At 35.9% G+C, this 19244-nt stretch overlaps 3 protein-coding genes across 6 annotated transcripts; 1 reads left to right on the top strand and 2 right to left on the bottom strand.

Moving 5' to 3' along the window:
- Nucleotides 1-4097: 4097 nt before the first annotated feature.
- LOC132803364 (protein ACCELERATED CELL DEATH 6) lies at nucleotides 4098-4946 on the bottom strand. Its single transcript, XM_060816122.1, has one exon. The coding sequence runs from the start codon at nucleotides 4868-4870 to the stop codon at nucleotides 4268-4270; it is 603 nt and encodes a 200-aa protein (XP_060672105.1). The 5' UTR covers nucleotides 4871-4946; the 3' UTR covers nucleotides 4098-4267.
- A 1084-nt stretch (nucleotides 4947-6030) lies between these two features.
- On the top strand, nucleotides 6031-14556 carry LOC107415696 (nibrin homolog). 4 transcript variants are annotated; one of them, XM_016024073.4, is made up of 13 exons: nucleotides 6031-6183; nucleotides 7672-7725; nucleotides 8662-8926; nucleotides 9590-9678; nucleotides 10354-10484; nucleotides 11056-11102; nucleotides 11208-11316; nucleotides 11499-11585; nucleotides 12329-12500; nucleotides 12937-13286; nucleotides 13959-14020; nucleotides 14118-14220; nucleotides 14309-14556. In XM_016024073.4, the coding sequence occupies exons 1-13, from the start codon at nucleotides 6147-6149 to the stop codon at nucleotides 14360-14362; spliced, it is 1560 nt and encodes a 519-aa protein (XP_015879559.3). In that variant the 5' UTR covers nucleotides 6031-6146; the 3' UTR covers nucleotides 14363-14556. The 4 variants fall into 4 exon arrangements, with proteins under 4 accessions (XP_015879559.3, XP_060672457.1, XP_060672456.1 ...); XM_060816472.1 differs by having other exon boundaries at nucleotides 6072-6183; nucleotides 7629-7725; XM_060816474.1 differs by lacking the exon at nucleotides 11499-11585.
- On the bottom strand, nucleotides 14405-17481 carry LOC112491415 (uncharacterized). The gene is made up of 4 exons (XM_060816471.1): nucleotides 16630-17481; nucleotides 16403-16537; nucleotides 15775-16310; nucleotides 14405-15260 (listed from the first exon to the last, which is right to left on the bottom strand). The coding sequence occupies exons 1-4, from the start codon at nucleotides 17204-17206 to the stop codon at nucleotides 14721-14723; spliced, it is 1788 nt and encodes a 595-aa protein (XP_060672454.1). The 5' UTR covers nucleotides 17207-17481; the 3' UTR covers nucleotides 14405-14720.
- Between the last annotated feature and the right edge of the window lie 1763 nt (nucleotides 17482-19244).

The raw sequence follows: 19244 nt of genomic DNA, 5'->3' as shown, positions 1-19244 counted from the left end.
TAGATTTCTTCATGTAAATCACCGTGAAGAAATGCTGTCTTCACATCCATCTGTTCAAGCTCTAGGTTTAGACTTGCTACTAAACCAAAAATGACTCGAATTGAAGTCATTTTTACCACTGGTGAAAAAATCTCATCAAAGTCAATTCCTTTCTTCTGAAGAAATCCTTTGACCACCAATCGGGCTTTGTGTTTCACCACCTTTCCGCTGCCATCTTTCTTGAGCTTGAACACCCATTTATTCTTTAGTGCCTTCTTTCCTGTTGGAAGCTCAACCAACTCATAAGTATGATTTTTCTGCAAGGATTCCATCTCATCTTGCATTGCTTGCGGCCACTTTTCCTTCTCTTGATGAGAAACAGCTTCCTGGAAACTCTCTGGCTCCCCCTCTTCAGTAAGCAGAATATACTCAGATTCTGGAAATCTCTTTGATGGAATTCGGCCTCGCTCAGATCTCCGAACTTGTAAACCACTGGTTTCAGGAGATGTACCATCATCTGATCGCTGTGATGGCCCTGCAGCTGCTTGAGAGGATTGAGTCTCCCCCTGCTCAATATCCCCTTCTTCCTCCTGGTCTGCTTCTGGTATATCTTCATGCACCTCATTATCTTCTGTGGCTATTTGTGCTGGTGCTGGATTAGGACAAAAATTCTCGGCACTAGAACTACAATTAGGAGACATTCTGGGCTTTTCAATGTCTTCCATTTTCTGGTTTTCATGGAATACTACATCCCTGCTTCTAATAACCTTCTTTGTTTTCGGGTCCCATAACCTGTATCCGAATTCTTCATCTCCATATCCTATAAAGGTGCATGGAGTAGATCTTGCATCGAGCTTCTGTCTGAGCTCCTTGGATACATGTACATAAGCTAAACAACCAAACACTCTTAAATGAGAGTAGGAGGGAATCTTACCCGACCACACTTTTTCCGGAATTTCAAAATTCAACGGTACTGACGGTGATCTGTTGATTAAATAGCAGGCGGCACGAACAGCTTCTCCCCAGAATGGCTTTGGCAGCTTAGCCATACTGATCATACTTCTGACTTTTTCCATAATGGTTCGGTTCATTCTTTCGGCTATTCCATTATGTTGTGGGGTGCGAGGGACCGTCTTCTCATGTCGAATGCCATGTCTTCTACAGTAGGCATCGAACTCCTTGGAAGTATACTCGCCTCCATTATCTGAGCGGAGGCATTTCAGCTTCTTTCCTGTTTCACGCTCTACCATGGTATGAAACAGTTTGAAGTAATCCAATACCTGGTCCTTTGTCTTCAAAAAATATACCCACACCTTCCGAGAAGCATCATCAATGAAGGTCAGGAAATACTTGTTGCCACCTAATGATTCCACCTCCATGGGACCACAAACATCAGAGTGCACCAGACTAAGCAACTCTGATCTTCTCGATGCAGAGGAACTGAAGGAAACTCTATGTTGCTTACCAAACAAGCAGTGATTACAAGGATCTAGCGCAGCATCCTTGCAAACAGTGATAAGCTTCTTCCTTGTCAAAGTGGACAATCCTTTTTCACTCATATGACCGAGTCTCTAGTGCCACAGATTTTGAGACGCCTCTCCTTCTGCAATATTGAGGCTATCTGCACATATCTTCACATGAGTCTTGTACAGCGTTCCACAAATATATCCTCGAGCGACAACTATGGCACCTTTCGTCATTTTCCATGTGCCTTTGCTGAAGTAGTTGTCATAGCCTTGCTTGTCTAAGGCTGCTCCCGAAAGTAGATTAAGCCGAAGATCTAGAACATGACGGACATCCTTCAAAGTGATTGTACAACCAACATTCGTTTTTACCTGAATATCACCAGTTCCCATAATCTTTGCAAAACTGGAATTTCCCATCTTTACCGTACTAAAGTCTCCTGCTTTGTACGTTTTGAAGAAATCTCTGTGTGGAGTGACATGGTAGGATGCTGCAGTATCGACTACCCACTCAACATCTTGGGTTGATATATGAAGGCATGTCTCTTCTACGGTGGAGCAGAGCGCCACTTCGCCTGTAACAGTGACTAGTGTCTCTCCATCCTTCTTCGGCTGATTACCTTGGAGTCTCTGCTCTCTCAACAACTTTCTGCAGTTCTTCATGTGACCCTCTAGGCCACAATGATAGCACTTATATGATGATTTTCTGCCGTCTGTAGATCTGCCTCTGCTCTTGCTCCTGCCTCTCCCCTTATCTCGACCACCTCTTTGCTGTCTTCCTCTCTCTGTGACGAGGGCATGTGACTGATCCATGCCAATGTCCTTTCTCCTGGCCTCTTCATTAAATAGGGCATCCTTAACCATAGACATAGTAAGTTTGCCATTCGGGGCCGAATTGCTGAGAGAGACTACCAATGTCTCCCAACTGTCTGGAAGAGAGCTTAGAAGTAGGAGGGCTTGATCCTCATCCCCTAGTTGATAATCCACAGCAGATAGTTGATTTACCAAGCTCTGGAACTCACTGGTATGCTCGGTTACAGAAGTTCCACTCTGTAATTTTAAATTTACCAATCGCTTAAGCAACAGGGCTTTGTTCCGAGCAGTCTTGGCCTGGTACATGTCCTCCAATTTTGTCCAGAGGGCATATGCATCCGTTTCTTTCGCTACATGATGGAAGACACTATGGTCGATCCATTGCCTGATCTGACCAATCGTTTTCTTGTTTAATTTCTTCCATTCTGCTTCTTTGCTGGGATCGGGGTTTTCTCCTTTAGCTTCTATAGGATCAAACAGATCCTTACAATTGAGGAGATCTTCCATCCGAGGTCTCCAAAGTATATAATTTGTGGCAGTGAGCTTAACCATAGCTCCCGAAGATGATTCTTCCATTGACATTATGGCTTGACAAAAATGGAGCCGAATTTGGCAAAACGGAGTTAACCGTTGCGTCCGGAACGGCCGAAAATGGTGGACTTGACTCTTCCGGGGTCAAAATATAATTACCAAAAATTTTAGGGCAAAAATATAATTTCACAAAACTTCTGGGTCAACCTGTAAATATAGAAACTACAGGGGTCAATATGTAATTTCCAACAATTCAGGGTCTGTTCCGTAATTTCAGAAAATTTTGATGACGTGGCAGATTATGTTGACGTGTCAACACGTGGCAGATGACGTGTCGGTTGGCGTGGCTGATGACGTGGCTTGGTGCGCTGACGTGTCTGCTGACGTGGTCGTCTTCAACCTCCAGATTGTGCGTGCGGCGCGTGAACTGCTGCAGAAAATTTCAGACGGCGCGTGCGGGCGCGTGAGACGCTTTCTTTCTCTCCGACGAACTTGTGTGTTCTCGTCTCGTCGGGTACTTTCACCTGGTATTGTCAAATTAATTATTTGAGCAACTTTTCGAAACACCAACTTGAAGAACAGTAGCTCTGTTTCTTCAAATTTTGAACCCAAGCTCTCGACATGGAGCTCTGATACCACTTGTTGTGGTTCTCTGACCACTTTAGAGAAGAAATATGATAAGAAAAATAAAAATAATTCTATTACTCTCTTGGAAACAGAATACAAAAATAAAAAACTTCTCTCGTGGAAATTCTCACTTGGAACCTCTCTCTACACTGTCAAATTCTCTCTGGAATTGCTCACTCTTCTCTCAAGCTCTCTCTGGAACTTAAACACTCTCTCTCTCGGAGTTTTCTCTCAATATTCCTCACTTGGGATAATATTGAGCTTGCTCTCATGGCTTGCTTGCATGCAACGGGATGGAGCCTATTTATAGGCTTACAAAGTCGGTTGCATGGCCACAATCTTCAACAGCTTCTGACAGTAGCCCACAATTGTTGAGCAATCCATTTTCGATGTTAAATGCAGCAATGACCATTGTCAAAAATGGTGGCTGTGCAGTCTTCACACTGTCAGTGCAGTGGTGGTGCGGCTGGACTTCATAATGACCTCCTTTTTCAAGTAGTAAGAGCATAATATCTAGAAATCGGTAGAAATCAATAATTAATTTCTATATATATATATATATATAATAGTTTTGGACCTATAGGAAGAAAGAAAATGTAAAAGACAGAGTACCCGTTTGTGTTGGCTGGTTAGCCTTTCTGTATCCTACATTGACGCATTTATTTCCAGCATGCAAAAGAAAGCCGCATAGCAGGTGTCGGACTTCCTCCAGAGATAAGTCAGGCGCTCGATATTCAAACTTGCGAGCTGCAACAAGCATTAAGTGTTTTCAAAGGAGAGTGAGTATGATTAGAAGCTAGCATAGATGCCAGATGTTGTAATAAAAAGTGTCAAAATTCCATAACAAAAAATCGTTAGCAACAAAAAAAGTATATGATATGATTACCATTAAAGGCTCGAATCACAGCTGCATGCAAGGCATTCATGCCGTTGGAGCCACAGCATGGTGCTGAAGGAAATTGGAGTAAAATATGCTGTGCAATATTGAGAAAACCTCCCTCCATGGTAAGAAAAAGTAGAGACGCATTATCATTATTCATCAAATCCAAAGTTCCTGGATCTTTTTCCATGAGCAGCTTTGCTACACCAAAGTGACCATTTTTAACTGCAACATGTAAGGCTGTGTCTTTCTCTTTCAAGTTTTTCATTCCTATAATATCATATTGCTGGCTGTCAATGTCGTCCGAACCATCGATGAGAAGCTCAACCATCTTTTTACTCCCGATTTTCGCTGCTGTGTGTAAAGGACTGTTTCCATCAGTGTTTGCTTGGTAAAATTGCCATGGACATAAGCGAAGAACTTCTTTTGAAATATCCTTTTGATTGTACATCACAGCAATGTGAAGAACAGTGTTCTTTTGGGGTGTCTTTTGTTGAGGATCAACACTATGTTGCTGCAGTCGTTGAATAAGCCTTTGGTTCCCTGAAGCTGCTTCTTCAAACACTGTACTGTCCATTGCGACTCCCAACTGTTTCCGCCGATCTCTGTTCTTTTAGACTTGATGAAAAGAATGTCGACCAAGAAAGATTTTAGTTCCAAGTCCTCCAACATTTTATTATTATTATTATTATTATTATTATTATTACTATTACTTTTTATTTTTTAAGGTCTTCAATGAAGTGTCTTCCAGTATAAAGCATAAGCCTCACCATATTAGGGTACTTCATTTCGCATAATAAGTAAAGCACCTGTTGTGAGGGCCCTTCGAAAAAAATAAGGATAACGGAAGAATCAGCATTTGCTTGAGATCAAATCAACGGATTAGTATCTCTTCTTGGTCCAAATTACAATAGTTGATGCTTCTCAAAATTGTGGGTCTATGATGGACACTGAAATGAACCAAACAAGCTAATATATGGCCAATTTGTTGAGCAATAATTGAAGCTAGTTTCATAAAAGAAAATAGTATAGAAATCTCTTAAGTTGCTAAAATTATATGGATTGCCTCTTAATAAGAAAATAGTTGGAATGTGCTCTAATTTGACTGAAAATAGCGTTCTTTCAAATTTTGTAAAAGAAGGTTACATATTTCTCCCAAATTTACTTAAATCATATTGGCGTCTTTGGCTAAAATTATAAAATTACTATTCCAATTTATGCTTCAATAAATCAATTAAAAGGAATATATATATATATATATATATTGGAGAAATAAGAGTAAAATAATACGTTAAACACTTTCTTAAATTTATAAATAATTAAATGGAGAAAATAAGAAGTTAACAAAAAAAATAAAAAATTAGTTTTAAAATAAAAGTAATGCAGACAGAGATAGCTAGCCGTTGATGGTAATCTCAAATCCTATTATCAAACAAATAAATGTTAAAAATAAAAAATAAAAAAATGCTAAAATAATGTTCTTGAGGATTTCATACTTCTAAATAGGATTACAAAGTAAAAATGCATCTTAAGAATGAAGTAATAAAATTAATAAATAAAGAACTTGTCTTTTAGGCCTTTAAGAAAATCTAATTACTCATGATAATAAAATGATTAGAAATTTCTTCTTTTTTTAAAAAATAAAAATAAAAAATGGGCCAGGAGAAAAACAAAGTTGGGTTTGTTTTCGTTTTGGGCTTTTTTTTTTTTTAATAAGTTTTTGGGGTAATAAATTTTTGTTGTGGGCTTGAAAAGCCGGAGAGATACGAAGCCTGTCTTCTTGAATTGTGGGGAGGTACAATCATAGCAAGCACTGGTCACCGGTAATCTATTTCTCCGTCTCCGGCGAAAACATGGTCTGGGGTCTCTTTCCCGTTGACCCCCTTTCAGGTTAGTGCTGTATTGTGCTATGGTTGGCTTTTATCCTTTAGCAAAACCTGTTTGTTTATTTGTCTGTAAGAAAATTGTATTAAAGAACCTGGCTGAGGAAATTACATCCTAGAACAATTGTAAACTCTTTCACTATCCTTATAATTCTTATTATTTGCTTCTGTTTTCCTTTTCTTCCCTAAAATTTCATTTGTTTAATTCAGCGTGTCCAGCTTATTTGTAGCTAGTCAGCATTGTACCATGGAAGAACCAGCTCTTGTACCATATTAATAGCAAGAAAATGATCTTCTTTGTGTGTCATATATAAGCATGCGCAATTTTTCTTTCCCTAAATATATATATATATATATATTTAAAAAAAGATAGTTCTTTGTAATCTGTTTCTGAATTCCTCCTAAGCGTCCCCTTATTCAGGAAAAATATGGGATCACCGTTTGGCATTGCCTGTTTGAAAGTCCTGTTCATACTCTTCGACAAGCTTTTAGATTGAGCAATCGTCGTTAATATTCTATGCTATTTTTATGGTCTTGCAAAACTAGTCTGATCATGGTCATGGCAAAGGCTGGAAGTATATCTATGACCATGTATGTGGTTGACGCCCACCCTAAGAAGGGCATGACTGGTCTCCGTAGCTAATAGAATTCTCTAACAAAAATCATGACCATGGGCAATTGGTTTTGCATATTCCAGTACTCTCTAGGGAGGTGTAATTTATGGGTCCTTAAGGACATTTTCATTCTTAGAACCACAGAGATGGACATTACCTCATGTTATGTTGGAAATTGTTTTAAGTGGGTAATTACGTAGCATTATCATTAACTCAGAAGATATCCTCTTAGAACTTTAAGTATCTTCAAGCTAATTTCTGGAAATACTTTCTTGACAGACCCTGGAGACTGACTAGAGACTGTGAACTCTATTTTGTTAGTCTGTTACTATGATATATGGCTAAAGTGATTGTCTGAGTACCTTTCTATCTCAACTCTTCTTGTAGATTGCTAGGTTCTCTCTCTCTCTGTCCCTCATGTCACTCCTTATGAGTTTTGTGCACAGTTGCTTATGGTGCACATCACCTTCTAATTCATGAATCATGAATCTTGGAAACATATTTTGCTTTTACTTGAAGGAAGGGTTTAAGCAAGCTCACCTATATTTAGCTTTTTTTTCTTTACTTTTTTAGAATACTAGATTCTTGTAAACCATTAGTTTTTTATGAATGCTGATAAAATATTTTACTCATATTTTTTTATCTAGGGGAATGTGTTTGTAAAGGTTAGTTAACTCTGACATTCCTATGTAATTCAATTTTGGAACTTAATTCATTTACAAACATGCATAATTCTTCCATTGTTGTCTAGATTCATGATTGCTATGTGTACTGGTTTTTATCTTTCGAATTTATATGTTTGAAATATATTTTTCTACTTGAATTTTGTGATTGTTAGATATCCTTTGTTGCTGTTTAACAAGGTGTGCATCATATGATAGGTGAATATGAATACTATATCTCTGCAAAGGGATTGTACAAAGTGGGTCGAAAAGGTACTGACCTTATGCATTTCTTGTAAAATTCCCTCCATTTTATACTTGTAGTTGCTTATTCATTGAGTACATATATGCTTGCTGCTCACTGCTTGGTTCAAAACATATTGATATTGATCATAATTAATTCTCATTTTTTTTAGTAATATTTTTTATATAAGAGTTTGTTTCATCAAGAAAAGGCAAGAACTAGCAATGTTTTATTTACATACATTTGCATAGAGAGTATTCTTCTGAGTGAATGAATTTCTTTACTAATTTTATCTTATGGCTTCAATTAAATTGTAGAATTCCTAGCTTTATAGTTGTCATTGACTCATTGTTCCTATAAGTGTATAAATGTCAGTTTCATCATTATTTTAAGGTCTACTGACCAAAGTGACTTGCTCATGTTGCATGCAAAGCGGCAAGGTATGCTAACAGGAAACTGAATATAGGACATATCTATGTAAAAGCTAATAGGGACATGAATCCTTTAGAATTACAAATTGAAGAGGATGGATTAAAGGATGTGCTCTAGAACCCATTTGGAAAATTTGTTAACTGTTTGTTATGTTGACTTGCTATACAAGTTTGGTATGCTTGTTATTGGTTTAAACTTTTAGAATTGATAATAACTTAACATGGTATAAGAGCTCTAGTTGCCTATTCATCTTGTGCCATTTTCTGGTAACACCTACGATTGATCGTTGTTGTTATGCATGTATAAGATCTCACTTTTTGTCTTGCTCTTGGATGGAACTTTCAATGAAGGGGAGTGTTAAGTGTCTATTATGATATACATAGTTGAATACATATCCTTTTAGCTTAAGTTTTTCAGGTTGATAGTAACTTAACTATTGTTTCTCTATGTTTATTTCTTCTTCTGTGTTTAAAGTTGCATAAAATGTATAGGATGGCAGTTGGCTTAACATACATATATGACCTTCCTTGTAGGTTGTGACATAATTATTACAAAGGACAAAGGAGTATCTCGGATCCATGCAGAAATATCTGTGGATGTAATGACTTCCATTAACCCCTCACAGATTAAATCTTCTAGTTCTTCATGCAAAGTTCTTGTTTGGGATTGCTCAAAGTATGGTACCTTCATTAATAAAAACCTTGGCTCAATGGAGAAAGTTCATCAGTTCCCAAATAAAGAAACCACTTTAAGAGATGGTGACCTGATCTCATTTGGAACTGGAAATGCAACCTACAGGTAACTTAATATTATAACGTAATATTATTTGTCTCTGTTATCTACAAGTATATGAATTGCCTGGAGCATCAGGTGATGCAACTTTTTTTGGCTCAGGGGATTCACATCTTTGAGAACCCATGTAATCATATGAACATTTTATTACACTATCAAACATAGCTGGTGCTAGAAGATTTTAAATGTAGTTACATCTGTTGAAAGTGACATGATCTCTTGCATTTCTGTTTTTCTTCTAATCTCCTTTTAGCGTTCCAGCAGTAGCTTGTTGAAACTTAAAAAGATCACGGTGAGAGTTTTTGTGGGGCAGTACTGGGGAGGGTTTTAAGGGGATTTGGTTCCCTGGGAAGTAGTAAAGCTATTCCAAAGATGGTTTAGGAGTGGCTAACACTAAAAAGAAAACTATTGCCTTGGTACTCAAATAGCTTTTCAGATTCCCTACAGGGCATGGATCTTCATTGTGCAAGGTTATCAAAAAAGCTAGCATGGTCTCCAATATAATGATTGGAACTCAGTTATGGTCACAAGAGTAATGTTCAGAAATCTATGGAATTTTATATAACAGGGTTTTCATGCTTTTATCAAAAGTAAAAATTAAAAATCACAGGATTACACCAGACATATGTTCAACTTTTCATGTTTATACCTTGTACGCTTGTCTTGCAGGTTTTCTTTTGTTCCACTAATTTTCTGGGACTGCTGCTGGGAGACCTGCCAAGTGAATCATCCCCTTCAGGACAAAATTTCATCAATTGGTTAGTGAGGAGGACATTTTAGCTGATGGTTCCCCATGTGTAGCTGCTCAAATGTTTTTATTGTTGCGTGTTGCAAATGCTTTGCTGATTTGGATTTTAGTTTCTGTTATTCTATTAAGTTTGCATTTTTGTTAGTTTATATAGTTGGGTTATTTTTCTTAGGACTTTAAACTTTTAGGATCGGTGGTCACTTATTGTGGTCTTAGAATTTAGGTTATCTGCATAGTCTTCTTTTCAAATCTTAGTTACCCCTATTTTTTACAATTTATTGTCAGCACATGTAAGGCCCACTTTATTTCTGGTTATTGGACATACCTATATATGAGGGGAGTGTTAAATTTGTTTTGTTGACTGGATTACAATAGTTTAATCTCTTAAATTTTTAGTATTAGCTGTGTATATATATGCACATATTCAATTCCTATCATCCTAATCTTTTAGGATGGGTTTATAATTCAACATGTATTTGATCTGGTTGTGTGTCTTACTTGCATTCAAAATTCTGACTCCCATTTTTGGTAATATATTATTCTGCACATATAAGACCTGCTTGTACTGCTATTGTAATCTACATGTGAGGGGGAAGGAACGTTTCTGTGCACTTGTATCAAATTTCTTATAGGTGCCCGTATTACTTTTGCTAATACTGTTACTGAATAATTTATTTTCTTATAGGTGCCTGTATTATTCATAATTTTAGTCAAGAGTGCACTCATGTACTTGTTGATGAACCCATGCCTTTGCGAGAAGATCTACTTGATGCTATTGTGGCTAAGAAACCATGTATCCTTAGTAGTTGGGTTAAGGTAAATAAATGCTCAACATACTGAGTTTCTATGCTTTGAAGACATAATTTTAGTTTAGGTGTTATCTATGCTTTGAAAACATAAAGTTAGTTGAGGTGTTACCTTGTTGGATGAGTAATTGTTAAAAAAAAAAAGAAAAAAAAAAAAAAGAAAAAAGAAATCAACATCTCTTCATTAAAGGATGAGGAAAGATGGACTATCTCATATATCTCCTACCACAGACTTCAGTTTCCAATTTTAAGATTGGGATTTTGTGAATACTATGTTCATGTCATGGTTACTGAACTCCATCAATAAGAAAGCAGGACGATATTTCTTTTCCTCTCCAGGGCCTAGGAAACAAACCTGTCTGATTTAAATGGATATTTACCGTCAAGCACAATGCTGATAGGTCCTTTGAGAGATTCAAAGCCAGTCTGGTTGCTAATGGGGTTACTCAAACTTGTACTATTGACTGATTGATAGTCATTTAGACTTGCTCTTGCTTATCTTGGTGATAGGTTCTTATTTGAAATATATGCTTTTCTTACTTTGACCTGCTGTATTGTACTGATCCCAATAGCTTATTTAGTCATTTGCAGAAGAAAACATTCGCACTGAAATTCCCAGCTGCAGTAAGTAAGTGTTGTTTGATCTTGCTTTATGCATTTTGTTACATTATGAAATTCCTTGTAGATTGGCATTGATTATGCTAATTAAGGTGTCTTTCTTCATCTTAATCAGCTATTCTGCAACTCTAACAGTGGAAGGAGTAGCAGTAAAAGTTACAGATCCAAAAACTCGTGAAAACTGTTTCAGAGGATATACTTTTGTATTGGATTCGACAAACAAGGTAATGTTTGTATTCCTTGTATTGCATAGAAAGTTATATTTGTTTAATTCCTTGGGAGGATGTTATGAACAATTCTTACAAATGTCTTCCATGCACATATCCATGTTTAAGAATTATAATGGTTGTTGGGTTATGTAAAATGACAATATTGATGTATTTACCCTATTTATATACAATGACAGTATAAATTTGGGGCTCGGTTGCAGTCTTTACTGGAAGTTAGTGGAGCAAAGATTCAATCTATTGAAGGCATTAACTTAAGCAGCCAAGTATCCAGTTGTCTATTCTATTATGCTTTCATTCTTTATGCTTTAGGTTTCTTTGGATTTGCAGCAACAGTTTGTGTATTTCTTATTCTAGACTAATCACATTTCTTTATGCAAAAAATTTGATATCTGCAGCCCTCTTCATTGCGCGAAATTCACTGTTTTTTGGTGGAAATTTTGAAATCTACAATAGCAGCAACATTATGCTATGTTGCCATCATTGGAGAAAAAATTATCTTCCCACCTCTCCCCATGTTGTTATTTGTGACGTAGAAGTACTGATAAGTTCCATTATTGTTTTTTGAACAGTATCTATATTTTCCTCCATGGGTGTGCATGCATGCGCATGCATTTGTTTATGAAAGGGCAAGCTCCATGCCAAGAACTTGTTGCTGATGGCTTACTTTCACTGTTATTCAAATAAAATTTTGTGAATTATAGGTTTTTTTTAATCCTAGTTATCACACATTCTTATCAAAAACATCACAGATCCATTCTTTATCCTAGTTTTCCCCACTAGTACTTCTTCTTCCAAGTTTTTCCCCTTATTACTTCTTGTTCTTCTTTGAGTTTTCCCTAATTATATAAGGTTTGTGGCCAATTCCATTACAACAGAATTCGCAAATTATAGGGATAACAAAGTTTTAAATTTAAATTTTAAATTTTTCCTTCCTCTTGAGTGGCTTGCAGATATTACTCATGTTCTAGCTAGCCATCTTTTAATTGTTTTGAGCTATTCCTTGCAGGCACCAGATCATGAAGAAGATAATTGCATTGTTTGTGTCATCCCTGGAGGATCAGCTGAGAAGTTTGGTTGCTTCATTAAACTCAGTTCTGTATCTAGAGTGAATGAAATGGACTTAATTTCTGCTGTTTTAAGTGGACAACTGGATCATTCCATTTTGAGATCACCTTGTGGTAAGTATTCTTGCTCTCTTTGGATAAATATGCCTTTTCTGGTTAATTTGGATCATGCTTGTGGAGAGATTTTAGGAAGTATAAAATTTTTACGAGATAAAATGTATCTATATGTCCTTTTCTTACATGTTCTTGGATGAAGAGAACCTATTGAAGGAGGCTTGGCTTTTGGTTGATCTCAAAATAAGTCTAAAAATTGACATGGTTGAAGCGGTGAAAAGAATATGATCATCTATGATTTTACCAAGAAGATGGCTCTAGATAGAACTAGATTTGGACAATTGCTTGATGGGTTAACTGTTCAAAACTTTTGTTTTTGACTACAGTTCTCTTTTATGTATTTTTATTAATTTCATCCAATGAAACTAAAAAATTGATGATTGTCCCACGTTTCTTTTGCATACAAAAGTAATGTACCTGTTTATCTGTTCTGCAGTAGTTGTATCATCTTCATGCTCCACAGATGAGACAATTGTAGCAGATTCTGAAGCTGAAGTGGATACAGTCACGTCGGTCCATAAAACCGCTGCTGTATGTTCTGAAGACCTAATTGAAACTGTGAGTAAGATTGACAGAACCACAGCTCATGCTAATACCAATAATTTTACAAGCTTTAGGCCTACTAGTGACGGTATACCTGCCAAAAGAGATAGTGCTGATGAGTCTGAGAATGGAAATTCAGATATTATTTATAGCCAAGATTTATTTGTGCGAGATATAAATGTGCTTCCTACCACAGCTTCTACAACAAACTGCAAAGGCTTAAACTTCAAACGCTTTAGAAAGGTAATTGCATTAGTTTTCTCAATCTAATATTGCCACCATGCTGTGGGTTTCCAATTAGACCCAGCTACCCTGCAGTCGTCGCTTGCCCCTTTACTTATAATTCGTAATGACATTATCTATAGCTTAGTCCTGTTTAGTTTGTAAGGTTTTGAATTAAGATGATTTATGCAGAAATCATATTAAAACCAATTTCTCCAGACGAATAACTATGTCTCAAGTAGAGCTCAGGTGGCCATTCTATTTTTTCATTATTCTCAAGTAGAGCTCAGGTGGCCATTCTATTTTTTCGTTTGGCATTCTGGAGAATAATTTATGGACTTATGTTCATTGTCTATCTTGTTCAGTTTGCAAATAAGCTGAATTATGAGACAGTTATACAAACCACATCTTAAGTTGTATAATCATGACGAAAAGAGTTAGATTAGCAGAGTAAAACTCATCCAGATCAAATTTGATTGCTCTGTATCATCAACTTTTCCAATTATGGTTTTTGCTTATGGTAAGACTACATCAAGTAGACTTATTGAGCTATCTTATGGTAAGACTACATCAAGTAGACTTATTGAGCTATCTTATGGTAAGACTACATCAAGTAGACTTATTGAGCTATCTTCAATAGCATTTTCTGATTTTTGCCTTTCTTTTTTGGTCCCTGTTTGATTTGATTTGCAGAAAGGCACTCCATCCGGGAACAGCTTTGACAACCTAATTCCATTCTCAAAGTATCCATATCAGTAAGATTTATTTTACCAAAATTCTTATTTTATACGGAATTTAGAAATTTTTAGGTTAATGGTATGTTTATATTGTTCTTTCTTTTCTTTATGATAGAGAATCTGACTATAGGAGTGAGGAAATTGTTGAGTCTGTGAAAGAAGAGAAAAAGAGAAAGAAAATGGAAGCCATTGCTGAAGACTTGTTTAACAATGAAAAGGTGAGCACTGTGTGCTTTTCTAGCTAACTCAGAAATCTATATCGCTGAAAACTTTGCAATAACTTATTCTATTTGATCAACTTTGTAGGGGAGACAACGTGGTACTGCTGGTTCTCTACGAGGACTTCTTAGTCGTTGCTAATAAATATGAGCTGCTAGCTCCGACAGGAAAATAGAAGGGTCGACTACTTAGGCATACTCTGAAATGCCATTTTTTTTTTTTTTTTTCAATCTTATGTAACATGTTTAAATCTGCAAAGTTTATCAGAGAAAATATCCTGTCAAATAGGTTGGTTGACTCTGCAAAACTAATCAAAATGGAAGTTATTTTCTGTCTCCATCTTCGCATAAACAACTCTAGTTTTTGGGAGGATTAGTTGTATTTGTTCTACATCAAAACAATGTCAAGTGGGAGTGAAGATTACATATCGATAAGAAATACATTACAATTAATTATTTGAATAAGTTTATCATATTAAAAAGATGTTGCGTTTTCACATCTACAAAAACCCAAAGATATAGACAAATATCCCGCAAATACCGGATATAAATGTATACCATGCTAACATTGTGGAATCAGGCATAACTGCGTGCATTGCTGAAGTGAAAGCCAGTACCATCCCAAGACTAGAAATATAAGTGAGAGTTGCTGCAACTCGTGTAAAACGTAAAAGCAGATGATAGTTATGCTCCAAGGAACCACAGAATTGTATGAAAACTGAGGTAGAGGAGCAGTAGAAAGCTATTGAATCTGCTATTACAAACACCTTGAAAGATGTCTTGTTAGATAACATTGCCAGGCCCTTCGTAGATGATTGGTCTTTTTCGTACCCTCCAGGCATTGTAAAACCTGCTGTAAAAGTCACCGTTGCGATAAGACTTGCCACCAGCAGATGAATGTTGGATATGTTTTTCAATCTATGAGATTTCATTTCTTTGTTCTCCTGGCCAACTTCTCTCTCATGAATGTCCATTCCATGGACAAGTGATCGCAGACTTAGTCGGCCTCCTTGGCTATCCAACTTCTTTGTAATCATAGACTGAAAGGTTTAAATCCAAGGAGAGTAGTGTTAAATTGGTTTAAAGAGTGAAAAAGTTTCCAATAAAATGCCACTAAAAAAATATTGATTGGGTTTCAACAAAGATCTGATTCTTCTGCATTGAGAATATAATTTTGTAACGGAAACAGTTTTATTGCAAAATGTTTGCAATGTGGAAATTAATATTTCTATCTGAAACTTGAATCAACAATACGACAATAGTGAATAATGCATCATTTTGTGTAAAAATTACCATATTGTAAGTTTGTAACCGAATGCAAAAAAGTTAGCAATGCTAATTTTACCACTAGTGGTGACTGTTAGTGATATGTCAATTTAAATGGTGATTGTTACTTAATTTTTATTTGAATCTCCTTTAATTTTTTGAGAACTAAGAGCTAGATGAGGAAAGAACAACCTTTAGCTGTCATATCACTGTTGTTTGTTACCCGTGGTGGTGAATAACGCTTTTGTATAAGAAATTCAGTCTAGCTTCACGGTTCCGACCATTTACCTTGTAAAGTTCTCCAATATTTGGATTCGTTCGAATCAAGTCAATGGGTTTTTGGAAGTTGAGATTTTGAGCCTTCTTGTGAACTCTAAGATCATTCACAAGGATTGTTATGATGCTGTACTTGTCCCTTCCAGCAGCCACATGAAGAGGTGTATTCCCTTCATTATCCACTGCATTGATGAGGTTCTCAAGCATTGGCTTCTTCAGTATATACCTGACTACATTGAGCCTTTCATTTGTAATGGCAGCATGAAGAGGAGTCCATCCTCTGTTATCAACCAAGTCACAAGCATCCGGATTGTGACCAATAATTTCTTCCATTACATTGACATGGCCTTGTCTTGCAGCAATATGCAAAGCAGAGGTGCCTTCGTTGTCCCGGAAGTATGCAATACAAGTTGGGGAATGATGAAGTAAAAGTCGAGTTGCTTTAAGATGTCCGAGATGTGCTGCACAATGAAGTGGAGTCCATCCAAATACATCCTTTTCTTCTGCAAGTCCATGACCTCCATTTTCAAGCAGTAAGCGCATGATATCTAGAAATTGATGGAAATCAATAATTATCATCTACATGTATACATAGTCTAGGATCATATAGGAAGAAAGGAAAATGTGGAAGACAGAGTACCAATTTGTGTTGGTTGGTAAGTCTTTCTGCATCCTATATTAGTGCATTGGTCTCCAGCGTGCAAAAGAAAGCCGCTTAGTAGGCGTCGGAATTTCTCAAGAGACAAGTCAGGTGCCTGATATTCTAACATGCTAGCTGCAACAAACATTATTTGTTTTAGAGGGAAGGGAGATAAATTAGGAACATACATATGCACATATATACACGCATGTATTGTATATCATCACCATGATGGGCTCGAATAACGGCTGCATGCAAAGCATTCATGCCATTGGAGCCGCAGCATGGAGCTGAAGGAAACTGTTGTAAAATATGTTGTGCAATATCGAGAAAACCTCCCTCCACAGCAAGAAAAAGTGGAGATTCATTAGCATTATTCACCAACTCCAACAATCCTGGATCTTTTTCCATTAGCAGTTTTGCTACACCAAAGTTACCATTTTTAATTGCAACATGTAAGGCAGTGTCTTTCTCTTTCAAGTTTTTCATCCTTATAGTATCAGCTTGGTGGCTTTCAATGTCCTCCAAACCACCGATGAGAAGCTTAACTATCTCTTCACTCCCAATTTTCGCTGCTATATGTAAAGGACTGTTTCCTTCAGCGTTTGCTTGGTGAAGTTGCCATGGACTTAAGCGAAGAACTCCTTTTGAAATACCCCTTTGATTGAACCTCACGGCAATGTGAAGAATTGTGTTCATCTTGGGTGTTACTTGGTGAGGATCAATACCATGTTGCTGCAGTCTCTGAATAAGGCTTTCGTCCCCCGAAGCTGCAGCTTCAAACACTGTCCTATCCATTGCCATCGATGGCCTCACCTCCAACTGTTTCCGATCTCTGTCCTTTCAGGTTTGATGAAAAGAAGAGGGTTGGCCAGAAAAGATTTTGGTCCCAAAGTCCTCCCAAAGTCCTCTAGTCTGTGGTTCATTATAGGTTTAATTACACTTGAAAATTATAAACCTCTTCTGTTTCCTTTTGAACATTAAGCATGTAAGTTTGTCAATTAGCACCTTTCGGAGAAAGCCCTCGATCAGGCACAAAGTCATCTTGAAAGATGTCTCTTGAAATAATATAATTTAGAAGGATGGAATATACTTTACTACTTTTTTATTTTATCTGATTTCGATGAGGCTCTCTAATTAGAAAAGCTACCTATGCACTGTGTCATTACAGAAATTTGACCCCAAAATAAATACATATATATATATATATATAAATTATAGAAAATTAGAGGGCTTCAATCGAAATTGAGCAAAACAAAATTGTAGGAATCCTTCTCGAATTAACAACTAATATATGCGTGAAAGCAAACAGGGGTGGAGTTGTTGTGTGACTAAATTATTCTCGTAACTTTATATTCCAAGTCTATAGAGCTCATGGTAGGTGTCAAAGAAATGTGAGAGAAAACAAAGGCAGCTATCAAAAAAAAAAAAAAACAAAACAAAAAAACAAAAAAACAAAAATATAATTTGTAGGACTTGTAACAAGTCATGATGAGTAAATTTCTTGAGTCTTTCCTTTATTATTCTTAATTTAAAAATAAAAAATAAAAAGGCAATTTTCTCAAGTCTTGGTCTATTGTGAGAAGATACAATTCTTTTGGATGGCACTCACAAACAAAGTTCAAAAAATCGATGGAAATATCAAAAGTTTAAAATACGAAAATTTTCATGAAAATATCGGAATATATCGAATTTCAATAAAAAGTTATAAAAATTATGGAATTTGTTTTAAGAAATAGAAATTTTTATTGAAACTTTAGAATTAGTTTATTTAATCCATTGATTATCAAATTGGTTATAAAACTTACTAAAATAGTGAATGGATGTTATATTCTTCTTAGTGAATTGATTTATAATAAACATTAATGACCATAGATAAATTATTATTAATAAAAATATATATCAAAAAATACATATATGATAAAATTATTTATTAACTAAAATATATAAAACGATTATTATAATTATATTATAGTTCATAAATGTCATCTTAATACCACATAGAACTTCTTGGTAGTTGAAAATCATCGATTTCTTTCTCATTTTGACTTTGAGATATGAAATGTGAGAAGTAGTTATGAAAAAATATATCTCCCTGATAATTTTGCATATAATTATTAATATACTAACCATATGGATCTTGCATTATTGATTGACTATGTGCATAACTACTACTCTCTGATGGTTGAGTTTCAGATGGTACCCATAAGTTGTTATTTGATGACATTCCATACATATCCATTGAATAAGGATTATAAAAATAACTTCCAATCCTCATAGATGCAAAATTCGTAGAAATTGAATCGTTTTCTTATTGTGACATCTTCATTATAGATTTTTCTTTATGTATATAGTCTTTTCCAACAGTACCGAATCCTTGACCTGCATCTCTACTTCTATGATCTTCATCTTGTGTTGCATATGTGTAATATTGTTCACTAGTAAATAGGCTTAATCAAACTTTTTGACTTAGTGATTCCTTTTTGTCACTACCTCTTCTAACTTTTAATTCAAATAATTTATTGAAATTATCTTCATTACCACTAGAGCTAGAGTGACTACTAAAAGTCTTAAATTGTGAATGTGTACCACATAATGAAGCTGAAGCACTAATAGTTTTAATTGGCTCTCTCATAAGCCTTTGAAATAAATCACCACTATTAGAATTTACTTTTTCAGCAATCAATTTTTGAACATTTATTCCCTCTGTTTCAGCTTGTTGAGCAATTTTTGGATTAGAATTCCCTTCATGATCATCTAAATAAACATCTATAATCTATTGATATATTTGATTGCCCTCTTCTTCATCATCTTCCATTATAGTTTCAAATATGAAGATTTT

This window comes from Ziziphus jujuba, chromosome 4, assembly GCF_031755915.1.
Source record: "Ziziphus jujuba cultivar Dongzao chromosome 4, ASM3175591v1".
NCBI lineage: Eukaryota > Viridiplantae > Streptophyta > Magnoliopsida > Rosales > Rhamnaceae > Ziziphus > Ziziphus jujuba.
This window is presented reverse-complemented; position numbering and strand designations above follow the sequence as displayed.